This window comes from Amaranthus tricolor, chromosome 3 (genome assembly GCF_026212465.1).
Source record: "Amaranthus tricolor cultivar Red isolate AtriRed21 chromosome 3, ASM2621246v1, whole genome shotgun sequence".
NCBI lineage: Eukaryota > Viridiplantae > Streptophyta > Magnoliopsida > Caryophyllales > Amaranthaceae > Amaranthus > Amaranthus tricolor.
The window spans coordinates 22,504,872-22,520,151 of NC_080049.1; the positions used below are offsets into that span (position 1 = coordinate 22,504,872).

Sequence of the window (15,280 nt, forward strand, 5' to 3'; positions counted from 1 at the left end):
TGATTTAATTTTGAAAAATCGGTTTGGAGTAGCCTCTCAAGAAGGGAAGAAATAAGACATAAAGTAAGAAAAAAAGGTTTTCTTATTCAATTTTTATACCAAAATACACAACTAAAAAAAAAAAAAAGATGACATAGAAGTATTTTATAAATATGTGAAGTCATGATCTTTTGATTTTGTGGGTTCTTAGATTCATCAAATCCATCAAATATATGAAACTATTTTCCATCATGAAATTGTGTCCTTTCTCAAAGGAAATAGACAAATTACCAAAAGGAAGAAATAATTGAAAGAGTAATGTAATGTTAAAATGGAAGACCCCACAAAAAGGACACTTATGCCTTTTGTGTGCACAAATGCCTTGAGCTATTGCTTTCTCTTACCTCTTATTCATTTGAGACATTAATAAAGTTAACAACCAAACACCAAATCGTGCTCTATTATCTATCACCTTCACCTTATAAAGCTTTATAATAATCCAAAACAATACAAACCCCATTTTAAAAGCCACTCATTTTTATGTCAAACTTTAATCCAATTCCATTTCAAATTAATCTTATCATATTTCAAAAATATATCAAAATAATAAATTTTTAGTTATAAAAACCAATAAATCAGTGTCGTTTTTTCTGATATTTTATGGGCCCTAGGAATAATTAAAGAAATAAACCTTTTCCATAGAGGGAATATTATGGTCTTTAATGGATGTTTGGCAATATGATAAAGACATACTCTTTATATTATAATTGTTCTATGTGACAATATTGTTGAGGTGAGGCATTGAGTCTGTTTTGAGGTATGAGCCCTAAGCAAATGTCTATCTTACCTATGTTCAGATTCGATCCTACAATAAACTAAATGAATCATGTGTGTTGGTAACTCAAAATTTTGACTTAACATAAATATTGAGACGAAACATATCCATGCACCAGAAAAAGATTAATGATCTTTGTCCTTGACAATTAGCGGTATAAGACAGTGAATTTGGAATATGAATATTCCTTTCTCTTTTAGAAGATTGAAAATGTTATTAGATTATCCACCACAAACAATCAAATCTTCTAATATTCACATACTTCTATTATTTTTAAAAAAGTAAATAGATCTTCTAAATGATATATTTGTCTTCCTTAATTTTCCCATCACTATGATTTTATACTTATAAATAAAATGACTTTGAAAATGTTTCATGGTCCAAATGAGAATATTCATAGCACATGATTTTGTATCTCCAAAGTCCAAACTATATATGCCTCTTTCATCACTTTGGAATAAGTACAAGCAATGACTATGAATTAGTATGAGTTAGTAGAGTTAGTAGAGTCAAATACATTATACATTGGCTTTTTTAGTTGTATTGGTGTGATACAACAACATCAAACATATATTGTTTGTAGAGTTAATCATAATAAGAATTATGATCAGATAGTCTAGATAGACTGGTGGTTAAAGGCTTTCTCTTTCGCTTTCCTCCTCTTATCCGCATGAATTTTTCAATCTATCATCGAATAAAAAAACAAACATGGACAATTTTTTTTTTGTTTATTTATATGTATTTTAATTTTTATTTGTTTTTATTTTATTTTCTTTTAATTTTTGGTATTGGTTCATAGTGTGTAAGTTGCAGGCTTTGCACGTAGTTGCAGGTTCTCACGCTCTTTAAAGATCTTTCTTGAACCGAGAACTCTTTAACCGCACTCTCTTTTATGGATATGAGTTGTCTTATTTCTTCCCTCTTCAGACCCTGATAATAGTTTTTCTATAAGTAGAATACACTAGATATGATGATGATGATGGTCAAAATTCTTAAAAAATTATAAAAATATTTTTTCACCATGGCTTTTATCACTTAAATGAAGAGCTACTCTTGTGAGAGAGCGTCTTTCTTTATGACAATTTCAAAACAAAAACCTCATATACTAAAAATTGTATTAATTAGGCTATTTTAATCCATATATGACAAACATCTCACGGTGATACCATCTTACAGAAGAATTTTTGCTAAATAAATACTCCATGTAGTTAAATATTCTACTATGGGCTATAAACATACATGATTAACATATTAATATGATGAGATAGACACATCACTAGATTATTATTATACTCTTGTATAAACCCTTTTAACAAAATATATCTGATTTATAGTATACATTTGAATTACAACTCTTAGATTGGAATCATTAATAAATTATTATAGATGTAGATACATAACACTTTCCATGAAAAATTTAGGTATGATCTCAAAAGACACTAGGTATTTAATTTTATTCGTTACTCCATAATAAGCCTATGGATTCTAAATAGAAATAAAAATTAAGATTATATAATCATAGTGCACAAAAAAGAAACATAAAAAGAAAGGCATGATCGGATGCTAAGTTTGGACTTTATATAGAAGAAAAGTAGAGAAAAGATAATAAAGACCCACTTCCCAAGTTCCATTTACAAGAATATGGACACTTAAAAAGCAAAGAGAACAATGGATATACCCCACTTTTTTACATGACATAACCCCACATTGTAAATTTTTGTTGTTTAGGTTTGATATGAAACCAAAAATTATATTTAAATTGTAAGAAAAAGATTTTTTTTTTTATTTGGGATATGCTATACAACACTTACCAGCAAAGGAGATAGATTTAATAATTAGTATTATAGGGGATGAGAATCAAACACTTATCATTAAGATGAAATAAAAAGTTTAAATAATTCAAAAAAATAACTAAGTATTGATTTTGATTACATTACATTATAAGAAAATTATTTCACAATAACAAGACTGTCTCTTACCGATAAAAAGAATTGGAAACTAAAATTGATCTTTATATAAATGAAAACCATTCATAAGAGGACGGAAAACTTCAATTAATTTTCTTTTGTCCAGCTATTTATTTTATATATTACAAATTACTACGTGAGAGTTTTTTATTAATATACCATAATTCTCAAAAAGATCTTCATTTTCACTTGGAAAAGTCTGATAACAATTCCTTTTGCCTCTTTCTAACAAAATCATACAACTTAGGCATTGTTAACTAAGAAAAAACTACTACTACAATAAAAAGAGGATTTTTTTTAATTATCCATTGATTCAACATTGTTAGAACACTAATTAAGATGTTAATTAATACTAAATTTAACACTAAGTAACTAAAAGGTCTTAAAACTCTCTAGGATCAACAAAAATAGTTTCACCAGGCGGTGACTTAGTCCAGTCACCCACAGTTCCATCACTATAATCTTCACCAAGTCTTTTAATACACCACAAATCTTCGGCGCACGATAACTTTTTCCAGTGTGGGATTCCTAACTTAAGCGGGTCTCTTGAAGCTACTTCAGTAGCTACCACACTACACCCTTTTTCTCGGGCCAAGTTATGTGCAAATCCACACAAAGCCTTCACATATTTTGCACCTTCTGGGCCTTCCCCCCCAAGCCCATACAAAAATTGAAGCCCAAAAGGCCTAAATACCTCCGGAAATGATGGGATTTTAAGAAAAGGTAAAGCCCGGTCCACAATCCTACTCGTTTTAGCCAATCCTTTACCCACGCGCGACGCCCCGCGTACTTCCAACCTCCAAACCTCACTGCAATTCCAAACACTTAGGATCGCCCATGAATGGGGCGGGCTAGACAAAAACTCGTCCGCCCCGGGCCAATAACTTGGCGCGTGATTATCACGTGGTACAGCAACAAACGTACCAAGATTAAGACGGTTGTGTAGGACCGAGTCGATGTCTCGAGGGAAGAATTCTGTGGTAGAGAATTTCCTACGGTAGAGAATTTCCGCTTCGGATGGAGGAACCCGGAAGATAGTAACCCGACCCGAAACCTTAGCCCGATGTGCAAATACGGGTTGGACTAATATTGAAGGTGTACGAAATTTTGAGTAGCCACACTTGTTGGTAAACAAAGAAATTGATGCTTCATTTTCACTTTCAGTAGCTAAGTACGAGTATTCAGCTCCATTTTGCCGAAACCACTCTTCAAGCTTGTTCACTAATTTTAACGCAATTCCCATTCTTCTGTAGTAAATCAAATAAAATATCACGTAAGTTTTTAAATTCAACACTATAAATATTAATCTCAAAAATCTAACCCTAATCATATAAATAATTAAATAGGAGAAATATGCATCTATAATTGTGTTCCAAATCCTTGTATGTAGATAGTAGTTAACATACTAAAATATCGTTAATGTGTTATGGGAACGAAGCAAAAATTGACAATTCTTTTAAAAGTCTTGTTTAATTTCAAAAATTATGTTATTTTTCAAATAATTTTTAATCTTTTTAACACCTAACAAATACCACGTAATTTAATATTAAGGTTCTTAAATTTTTGAGATTCTGTACGGTTGAACATGTTGAATATGCTTAAAACCTACCCTGATGTATTAGTGACCGAGCATAGAGAGTATGGATTACTAAAATGGAAAGTAAGTTAATAATGTAAAATTAATTAGTTTTCACCAAGATTAGCCATGTTCTAATAAGAGTATACTTACTCAGCACATTTGTTAATGTATACATTCAATTATCATTGTCTCAAATTGAATAATGGCGAAATATGTATCATATTGTTAGTTGCATAAGACCAAAATATCCTCTTTATTATGATGAATGTCCAACAAAAACAACATAAAATCAAAGTGTAAGGAACAACATAAAACGGATTAAAAGTACAGGAAACAAAAACTCTATCAATTATTTTACCAAAATCTAAAAAAAGTAAAAATAGAAATAATAATAATAAGAAGAAGAAAAGTACAAACCTGTGGGAAGGGGAAACACGAAGACCTAAGATGTAGGCAAGTTTGGTGAAGACAGGGAGAGGTTTAGAATAGTCATAAAGGGTAGATTTGGAATTGGATGGTCTAGGATACTTTTTACCACATGTTACTGTTTTTATGCATCCTCTTATCATTCCTACTATTTCTCTTTTCTTCTTTTCACCCCCTCCTTCTTCTTCTTCTTCTCCTTCCTCCACTACTTGAGCTACCTGAAAAAATAATAATAGTCAATAAAATAGTACTTAAAACTATTTCCATAATGTGTACACTAGAAAGTAAATGAATTTATGCTCATTTCCTATATCAAATATATGATTCTATTCTATTGTGTGGACAATGGACCGTCTTTGTTAAATATTTCCATCCCTCCTTTTGAAAACAATTAATATCACCCAAAGGTCATGATAGTGATAGTAATGTTATTTTTTTTTTATTTTTGGACCAACCAAACTAACCATCATACATGTTCTATTCTTTTATAACTATATATAAATATTATCAAATTCATAAGGAAAACGCACTATGGGTTCTCCTCTTTTCACTTGTTGTATTATTAACTGTTGGTGTTAAATTGAGCTGGACTTATTGTCTATGTTAATATATTATCAGGAAGATGCAAAATACACACTTTATAAGCCATTTCTAAAACATATGACAGTGAAAAAAAAAGTTTTAGTGACTTATAAAATATATACACCATCTTTAATTCATGGTTATAAAAGATGGATAGGTGGAGGTTTGTATCCGCCATTCTTAAAGAGTAAAAATAGAGATGGGGTTAAGATACCAGCATGAGAAAAGCAGGTGAGTGGCGTATGCGGCAAAGTGGGTCCCCTAAGAGGTCAGTGAATAGAGATACTTTGGAGTTGGGACCAACTTCACACCTTCTCTCCACTTCTTCTACTTCCTTACCATCTTTTTCTTTTTCATACTCTCTCACCACTACTACCACTTTCTTCTCCATTCCCATTTTCTTTCTTTCTTCCTTCATTAAACCAAATCACGTTCTGTTCATGCCTATTTATAGACAATTCTGATTTAGGGAGCTAGAATGATATGTACAGTACGAAAATTAATGGGTTTTTCGAGATATTATTTATTATAATTATATTATTATTTGAGGAGAAGAAAATAAAAAAAAAGAAAAAAGAATTGCAGCTTTTTGAAGGAGGCGCCGCTAATATGGCAGAGGAAAGTATTAATAACGTGAATAGTAAGAAAGGGCTTCCTATTTGACCAAGCTGTAATATGGAGGTATATATATATGAAGTATATAGTAAGGAGTAAGGAGGACTAATAATAAGATATAAAGAACAGAAGAAAGAACAAAAACAGAGTATTATATGATAATAATAAATAATAAATTAATATTTTAAAGAAGTACCAATTTTGGTTTTGAGAAGGATAGATAGGATAGGAGTATAGTAGTTGTTCTAAAAGGGGGAGAGGAAGGAAAGCCGTTAAGTATGTAAAGGTGTAATTATTAGATTAATTTTGGGAATTTTAAATGATTTTTTAGGGAAGATGGATGGATGGGATTTATAATTTGATCATCATTTGCTTGCCTATTCCATTCAAATGAATACATGAATATATTAAATATTTAAGAAACACAAGTGCCACTTTTGGTTTTCCCACTTTAAATACCCACCTTCTCTTCCCTATTCCTACTTTTTTTACCTTTTATTTATTATCTTATATATATATATATATATATATATATATATATATATATATATATACTTTCTCCGTTTCGTTTTAATCACTATATTTGCATGGGTGTGGGTATTAAAAAAAGTGATTGACCTACACTGTAGCTGATTGTTTACTTTATAGAGTATAGTATTTTATTATTGTTAATTGAAAAAAAAAGGAAAAATAGGTTGTTAGATTACTTTATAGAGTATAGTATAGTATTTTATTATAGAGTATAGAGTAGGACAAAAATAGAGGTACGTAGAACTTTAAATGATTGTTTTATTATTAAAAACGGAAATGTAGCAAATAATATAAAATTGTCAAAAATAGAAAATGTAGCGAGTATTATGAAAGGGAGGAGGTATATCTTATATAAAAACTCAATTTTGTGTTTATTATATTTTATTTTCTTCACTTTGGAATCTTCTATCTTTTTCTCATTGTCTCTATTATTTTTAGTTTATGTATTGTATATAAATTGCGCAGTTAGCATTTGATACGATCTTAAAGCAAATCCAGCTAAATTTAAATATATACATATATTTCGTAGCGTTATTTTCAGTTGCATCCAAATAACTTTTGTACACTTGAATGTGTTTGTCTAGTTATGTATATCTAAAGTTAAAATGGCTAAAAATTATGAAAAATAATATAATTAAATTGTGCAGTGAGATAAATAAACTTAACAAGATTCCACATAATTATGTTTTTCTCATATGATAAGCGCAATATGAAAAATAGTATCAAATGATGGATAGCGGAAAATTATAATGCAAATACGAAAAATGGGAGGAAGTATATGAAATTTGGAATCTAAACTTAAATTTCATTGCTTTTAAGATGAGTCTATTTTTTATTTTTTTTGGTAAGAGAATATATATATATATATATATATATATATATATATATATATATATATATATATATATATATATATATATATATATATATATATATATATATATATATATATATATATTCTTTTAAGTTTGTCCAATTTGAGTTTTTCTTACTTATTAAGAAAAATAGAATTTTTATTGTAGTGGGTATTATTTTAATTAGATAGTGGTGTAAAGTAATGATTGTATTAGAAGTATGAGAGAGAAAATTAAAATAAAATAAAATTTAAAGAACAAAAATGGAGTGAGAGAGTGAATATACTAGAGAAATAAGGGAGTGAGAGAGAGAAATGAGGGTATATTAGGAAAAAAAATTTTCAAAAATGAAAAGTATTCTAAAGTGAACAAACTTTTGAAACTACCCATTATAATAAGGTGGATAAAACTTAAAAGAACGGAGGGAGGGAGTAATATAGAAATTTAAGTTGGGTTTTTTCAATTTTCTAAACATAGTGTGAGAAGCAAAAATGAAAATTATATCGATAAATGATAAGTCTAAGCTAAAACGATGGCATTACAAGTAGTAATGGCCCAATGGGTATAGTAATAACAACATTAATTTGGCTATGGCATATCTATAGGTGGTCGTAATAAATAAATAATCATGAGAAAATGAAATGGCGGCTGAGCTAGCTAGGAGTTTCTATATTCTTTTTTAATAAAAAAAATGAAACATTTAGTTTTAAAAATTTGCTGAGTTTCATTTAGTTATAGTGGCTCGTATTTATTTATGTTATTTACTTTTCTTTTTCATATTTTAATGTAAATTAAAAAGTTAAATAATTTTCATTATATATTTTATAAAAGTATAAAAAATTAATATCTAAAAAATATATATTAAGAAAAATTTATTAAGATTTCACATAAATATTCTTTTTTATATAAATTGATGAGAAATTATAATTAATATTTGACACAAAAATCTATTAGAGAAGTACATAAACGGAGGGAGTACAATGATTAAATAGCATTAAAAAATGACCCCATTAGAAATGATTACCTTCTTCCCAAACCTGTATTCCCCCTCCTCCACTTCCATGACATCCCATTATCATACATCAACATCATCGTGTCACCATCATGTTGATGATCATGACATTTCCTTACCATTAAAACATAAATAATATCATATCAAATCAATCCCGCATTTTTCTCTGGTTGGGGGTCTCGTTCCTTTCTTGCTTTTCTCCTTTTTTTTTTTAATCACCAAAGTTATGATCCCCTTTTGGTTTTACTCTATGTCCATCCTTCATATGTTCATGGTTCATCATATTAGTATGTATATGTCATGGGATATATGATCATCGTTGAGCTAGTGCTCATTAATCAAGACATTGCATAACATGATGATTTGTTTTATTTTAAGAATCATACTAATAAATGCACCCAAAGGGATATGTTATAGGAGGGAAATATTCATTTTAGTAATTTTTAAATGATAAAAAGAGTATGAAAAAAATTCATCAAAATTAATTATCAATTAGGAGACATTCCATATATTTAAATTATTGTATAAAGAATAATTATAATTTTTTTAATTATAGGGTACGCTAAAGAAGGGGAAGGGGCCAAGTGAAATCCGATCTCATGATCTTTTGTGTGAAATGCAGTACTTACTTTGACTAAGACACTCGATTCTTATAAAGATTAATTATATTATAATATCTAACACTACAATAAAACATACAGTGTATAAACGCAAAAGTACGGAGCGTTTCAACGCTTCTATGTGTCTAAAAAAAAATTTTCAACGCAAAAAAAAAGCGTCTAAAAAAGTCTGTTACAAATCTTTTCTGACGCTTATTTTAGATGCTTTTTTCAGTTGAAAATAGAGTCTTTTTTCTCGCTTTTTTCGGTTGAAAAGAATTTTCACGGTTTATATCTAGTGATAGCAAAGTGTTGAAAATGTCAGGATTTTAGACGGTTTAAAGCGTCTAAAAATTTTTCATCATTTTACATATTTTGCATTTAAAACTATCCTTATAATATATATATATATATATATATATATATATATATATATATATATATATATATATATATATATATATATATATATATATATATATATATATATAATATATATATATATATAATATATAACCATTCGCCAGCTCATAGAAATAGAAAGATTGATAAAATAAATTAAAATTTACAATTTATATCTGAATCCCGTCACATAATTAATGTTTTGTATTTTTATTTTTTAACTAAATTAAAATAAAAATACAAAAATATTGATCAATGTTGCATTAGGATTAAAAATATGCATTTTTCTTTGTTTAATTTAATTTGTTTTTGAATTAATTATTTTAAAGAATGAGCATAGGGATGAATCTTAGTAAAGCCAATTTTATTATTAAGTTATTGATTAGCCAATTTTATTATTAAGTTATTGATTAGTGAATTGAAAGAGTATTAATTTAGTAATCACAAATTTGTTTGGCCGCAAAAGAAAAAGAGGGTATGGTAATCATTTGAGCTTCTTAGGAAGTGGACACGTCAATCTATAAGCAATCTACATTTAATTGTAATCGTAATGTAAGACTCGAATTTCCTTTCGTTATTTACGGTTTTGGTTTCGTTAAGGGGTCGGAAATTCTGGGGTGTTACACGTGACGGGAGGAAATTCGGGTGTTACACGTAATGCCTAGCCCATTTTTATACCGGTAATCATCAACTCAATATCCCACTCGAAAAACAGAGTTTGAGTGAAAGAAAGTGAAGGACAATCTATAAATGTACTCCCTTGAACGGGAATAATAGAAAAATGCGGCCAATTTTACCCCAAAAAATGAAAACCCTGCATAAAAAGAAATGTTATTAACATTATTGCCTCAAGATCAAAACTAGCTACATAAAACAACATTAGTCAAAATATGGGTTGAGATAATATAATAGATCCATTTTTATATTGGTAACTTTTTAATTCTGCTAAGAAACGATCGAATTTATAAAAGGGACTTTAAGTAAGAAGTACCTTCTAATTAAGGGAAGTGAGATGATTTGACGGCGGCAGATGGAGTGCCTGCAACCACAAAGAAAGGCTAAACCGGGGCTGATGTCCCGAAAAGCCTCTCCGATGCTTAAGTCAGATCGGGAAAGGTAATAGTAGGGAATCAGTTTAAGATAATAATTAAGCAGAGTAGTTTGAGAATAAGACTACATACCCTTTTCATGTAGATGAATGAAGTATTTATAGCAATAAGTTGTAGGATTGTGGAGGTAGTTACCTGATTAATGGTATGTGATCATGCTTGTGTAAGTGGGAATAGCGAGTAGTTACTTTAGGAGTGATGGGTAGTGTTGGGAATGAGCTATTACATTGGTGAAGAACAATAAACAAACTAATGCAAAGTAAACACCCAAAAACAGTGCAAGCAACAACAATGGCAAAACACAAGAATATATGAGGTATCTAATGATACCTCCTCATCAAACAAAGTATCTTATCATTAATATAAACATGAATACATCAATGACTCACCTTACAAACTTTAAGAACAATCTCCTAAAGCAAAGATTGAACCTTTACTTCAATCTGTCACAAATATGCAAATACGAGGAGAAGAACTCTTATTGTATGAACCCTAGTTTTACTCTCTGGTATATGCCTCTCCCTAGGCAATTATGTATAAAGACTCCTTAAATAGCCCTAAGACATATTAAAATAACCTAAAACAAAAGACTTAAAAGCCCAAACATAACCGGATACAAAAAAGAATCGCGTTGTTTTCCCCACTGATACTCGCTCGACCAGTCGAGCGCGTGTTCTGAGGTCACTGGTCAGCTTCTGTCTTGTGGCTCGATCGAGCCCTACATGCTCGACCACTCGAGCCACCTTCGAAACCTTCCATGAGCACTCCCTTGCCTTCATCAAGGCACACTAAATCTCCCACTTTGATCACTTCATCAAGTGATCTAAAATATAAGCCATCATACTTCCTTGCACTCACAACCTCGTTCTCAAACGTGCAAGCCAAGGAGTACGCTACGAGGTGATCGAACTCACCTCCATCATGTTGAGATTTGAGATTTGACTCAACAGGTAGTTATTAAAAGTGATAGTTTAAGCGTTGACTTATGCATTGACTTTGACCTTTGACTAGGAGTATTTTCAAAACCCGTAACACTTTTCAATTTGCTTTTTCTCTTTTATTTTTTATACTTTCATAGCATTTCCTCTTTAATTATAATTTTCCTCTTTAATTATATTTAATAATTATAACTAAGCCAAGTGGAATACTGATTAATGGGATTCCTTTTTTTTCTGCTGCCAATTTATATAATTGAAAGGGGATTAGACATGTGTCACTCATACATAATAATTTTGAATTTGTTACAAAACAAATACAAACTCTTGCTTATGAATTAGTGATTGGATTAATTAATTAATAATTATTAATAATAACTAATTAGAAGAAAATAGGTAGCGATCGTGTCGGGTGAATTTAAGGTAAAATACTTCCTTCTTTATACTATATTTGTCTTTTTATTCAATTTAATGTGTTATTATAATTATTTATATTGAATTATATACATCTAAAAATTATAAAAAGTTAATATTATTAAAGTATGTGATTAGACGATTTAAACAAGATCTCTCTTGACTATATTTTTTCTTACACATTAACTGTAATATATAAAATAAACTTAAACAATAAATAGTGTCAATAATCGTTATTTAGCGAGTATTTCAGAATAGAATAAGTATATATTAGTAAAAGAAAAGTAAAATCAATTGTCTATCCAAGCAAAATTGACCAGTATTAATACAAAAAAAAAAAAAAAAAAAAAAAAAAAAAAACTTTCCTATTCACTTTAAGTGTCCTATTTTCTTATTGGATTAAGTCGTCTTAAATGTTTCACTTCTATTTTAGTATGTTAAATTTACTGGTTTATCTTTACTAAACATAACGTTTTCACACCTTTATACTTACTAACCCCACTTTACCCCTATCATAAATTAAATACACTGCAGTCTTTCACTTTTATATGTGATCTCATTTAACTACCATAAATTAAGTAATGGTGAAGAATTAAATTAGACACATTGGATAAATAGGAAGAAGTAGAGTAGTGCACATGATCAGGTGAAGGGATACGCAATCAAGTTCCTTGATGTTGAATACAATTGAAAATAATTGAAGGTGGTTAAAGATCTTCAAGTATTTTTGCAAAATAAACAAAGGTTATTAACTCTGAATAGCACCCAAAAAAGTCCCTAATAATGCTTGAATTAGATGAAGATTGAATATTCAATATGAAATTAAAAAAAATTTAGAAAAGATTTGAATGACTTGGAAAGAATTACCTTAATTTAATTTTTGCAAGGTATTTATAATGATTATTATCTTTGTCCTAATATTAAACCAGATTAGATTATTTAAACGAACTAATATATAATGAAATGGACTATATGTGATTAGAAATAGGGCTTGACTATTTCATGGACTATTACCTTGAATTTTACCAAATCAAGGACTATTTTGACTTAATAAGATGCTTAATCAACTTTAACAATCTAGATTAAAAAAATTATTACCGAATAGGACATTGATTACGAACGATAATAATCAGAAGACTTTGTGTAGAATCTTGATATAAATCGACTTTCACAGCATGATTAGTTGTTGGTATTAAAAAGTGATAATGAAAATACAAAATTAGTGTAGTTCAGGTAGAAAAATGTCTTAGGAAGTATAAAATGATGGTCATGTTTAATTTACTTCAATCATTTTATTTTCTTCACAAAATTTATTCTATTGTGTTGGAAAAAATTAAAGAAAGTAAGTATGATAGAATGATAAATATAAAACTACTATATTGTTTTTCTTCTTATACTAATGAAAAGCCACAAAAAGAGTTAAATAGAGATGCAAATAACTAAAATTTTATAAAACTAAGCCACTAACTTAGTTCAAAATGTAGAAAGAAATAACCTACTAACCCACTACTACTAATAACATACTAAAATAACTAACTTCTAAATAACAGCTATTTTAATTTTGAATCAAATTTCAACGCTCTCCCTTTATTCAAAATTTTCTTTATCATTTTGATGGAGGACCTATCTTCTTGATTTGTGAATCACTTCTCTTCTTACTGCGACGCACTTCTCATCACTAGGGATGGCAATGGGTACTGGACCCGACCCGGATCCGTGGATCCGTATCCGTTTTCACGGATCTGGGTCCTAAAAATATAGACCCGTCGGATCCGGGTCGGATCCGGATCCTGTTTAATTTCACGGGTCCGGGTCCGGATCTGGGAAAAATACCCAGATCCGGACCCGCGGATCTAAAGGACCCGTTTCTTTTTTATTTTATTTTTTTTTATATCAATATTCACTGCAGCAGTAAGTCATTAACCATACTCCCTATCCCTGATTTCAGTTTCAAAACTTTGAACTTTTGAAGTCAAGTAACCCCTGAATTAACTGTCAAGGATTTGATTTCTGCTGCTCTCAAACAACATGGTAAAGAAGGTCGCCGCCCTCTTACTTCTTCCACAAACTTTGATGAGATTAATCTTCACTATTCCCAGTTTAGTCTTGAAAGTAATTTCCTCTCTCCTTTCCATTTTGTTATTGATTCAATTTTGTTCATGGATTGGGATGAATGATGATTCAAAACGAAACAATGGTAAATTTATTGATTTCAATGAAAATGAACATAGATCTATTAAGGGTTTAAGGTTAACAACAAATTTAACATGAACAATCATGAATTGTGATGAATTTATGATTAGTTTGGTTGGTTGATGTTGTGATGTTGATTAAATTGAAAATGGGTTGTAGGTTTGGAGAGAGATGAGAAGATTGCAGAATTAGGTTCTAGAAAAATAATAAATATAGGACCCGTTTTTGGACCCGGATCCGGTACTGGATCCGCAGTACCCACGGATCCGGATCTGGGTCTTGTAAAATTAGACCCGCGGATCCGGGTCCTGATCCGGATCCTCTTCTTGAAAACGGATCCGGGTCCGGGTCCACCTGGACCCGACCCGGATCCGACCCGTTGCCATCCCTACTCATCACTATCAATCATTGATGCACTTCTCATTAATTACACTTTTGTTGATGTACATTCTCACCAATCCTTCAATAGAGCACTTCTCTTCAAAAACACTTGTGAATCACTTTTTATCACCAAAACTTGTTGATGCACGTAACCACCAACCTTGACTTTATAGAGCTCTATATTATTCCTCTTGATATCGAAAACTAACTTGAAATCGTCTCTAAATTGAGCATGACTATCTTACTTGTGAAGATTGCAACTTCACCTCAAGTACGACAAGCCCTCTTTTTCATTATACTCAAACAATTTTTTTAGTGTTACTAACTTTTTTTTTATTGCTCTTATCTACTCTACCTCCATGTCTCTCTTTCTTTGAACCTCATTATCCCAGATCGTAAACCTTGGCTCTGATGCCACTATGTTGGATAAAATTAAAGAAAGTAAGTATGGTAGAGCGATAAACGTAAAACTACTACGTATACATTGTTTTTCTTCTTATATTAATGAAAAGCTACAAAGAGATTTAAATAGAGATGCAAATAGCTTAATTTTCTAAAACAAAGCCACTGACTTAGTGCTAAATATGGAAAGTTAAATAACTCAATAACCCTCCAATACTAATAACTTACTAAAATAACTAAATCCTAAATAATAGTTATTTTAATTTTGAATCAAATCTAACCATTATGAATTACCATTTGAAGAGGTGGTGTTAATTGATAATGGAAAATTTAAGAGTAAGTTTTCTTATGATGATTAATCAAAAGGAGCCTTTTCATGCCGAAGGGTTTATTGAGGAACTTTTCTGCTCTATCTCTTCGCAAATTGTTTGGTACGACCTAGTTAAATGGCCAGAGGGGTCAAGC

The 15,280-nt window shown here is 30.0% G+C and overlaps 1 protein-coding gene across 1 annotated transcript; it reads right to left on the minus strand.

The window, feature by feature from the left end:
* Window positions 1-2,847: 2,847 nt before the first annotated feature.
* On the minus strand, window positions 2,848-6,427 carry LOC130807690 (probable N-acetyltransferase HLS1). The gene is made up of 3 exons (XM_057672991.1): window positions 5,583-6,427; window positions 4,778-5,004; window positions 2,848-4,028 (listed from the first exon to the last, which is right to left on the minus strand). Exons 1-3 carry the CDS (start codon window positions 5,784-5,786, stop codon window positions 3,164-3,166), a joined length of 1,296 nt encoding a protein of 431 aa, XP_057528974.1. The 5' UTR covers window positions 5,787-6,427; the 3' UTR covers window positions 2,848-3,163.
* Window positions 6,428-15,280: the final 8,853 nt, after the last annotated feature.

Coding starts and splice junctions, on each gene's coding strand:
- LOC130807690 (XM_057672991.1), bottom strand. CDS start 5,786: ATGAAGGAAGAAAGAAAGAAAATGGGAATGGAGAAGAAAGTGGTAGTA. Junction 5,005..5,582: donor CACCTGCTTTTCTCATGCTG/GTATCTTAACCC, acceptor TTATTTTTTCAG/GTAGCTCAAGTAGTGGAGGA. Junction 4,029..4,777: donor CGTGTTTCCCCTTCCCACAG/GTTTGTACTTTT, acceptor GATTTACTACAG/AAGAATGGGAATTGCGTTAA.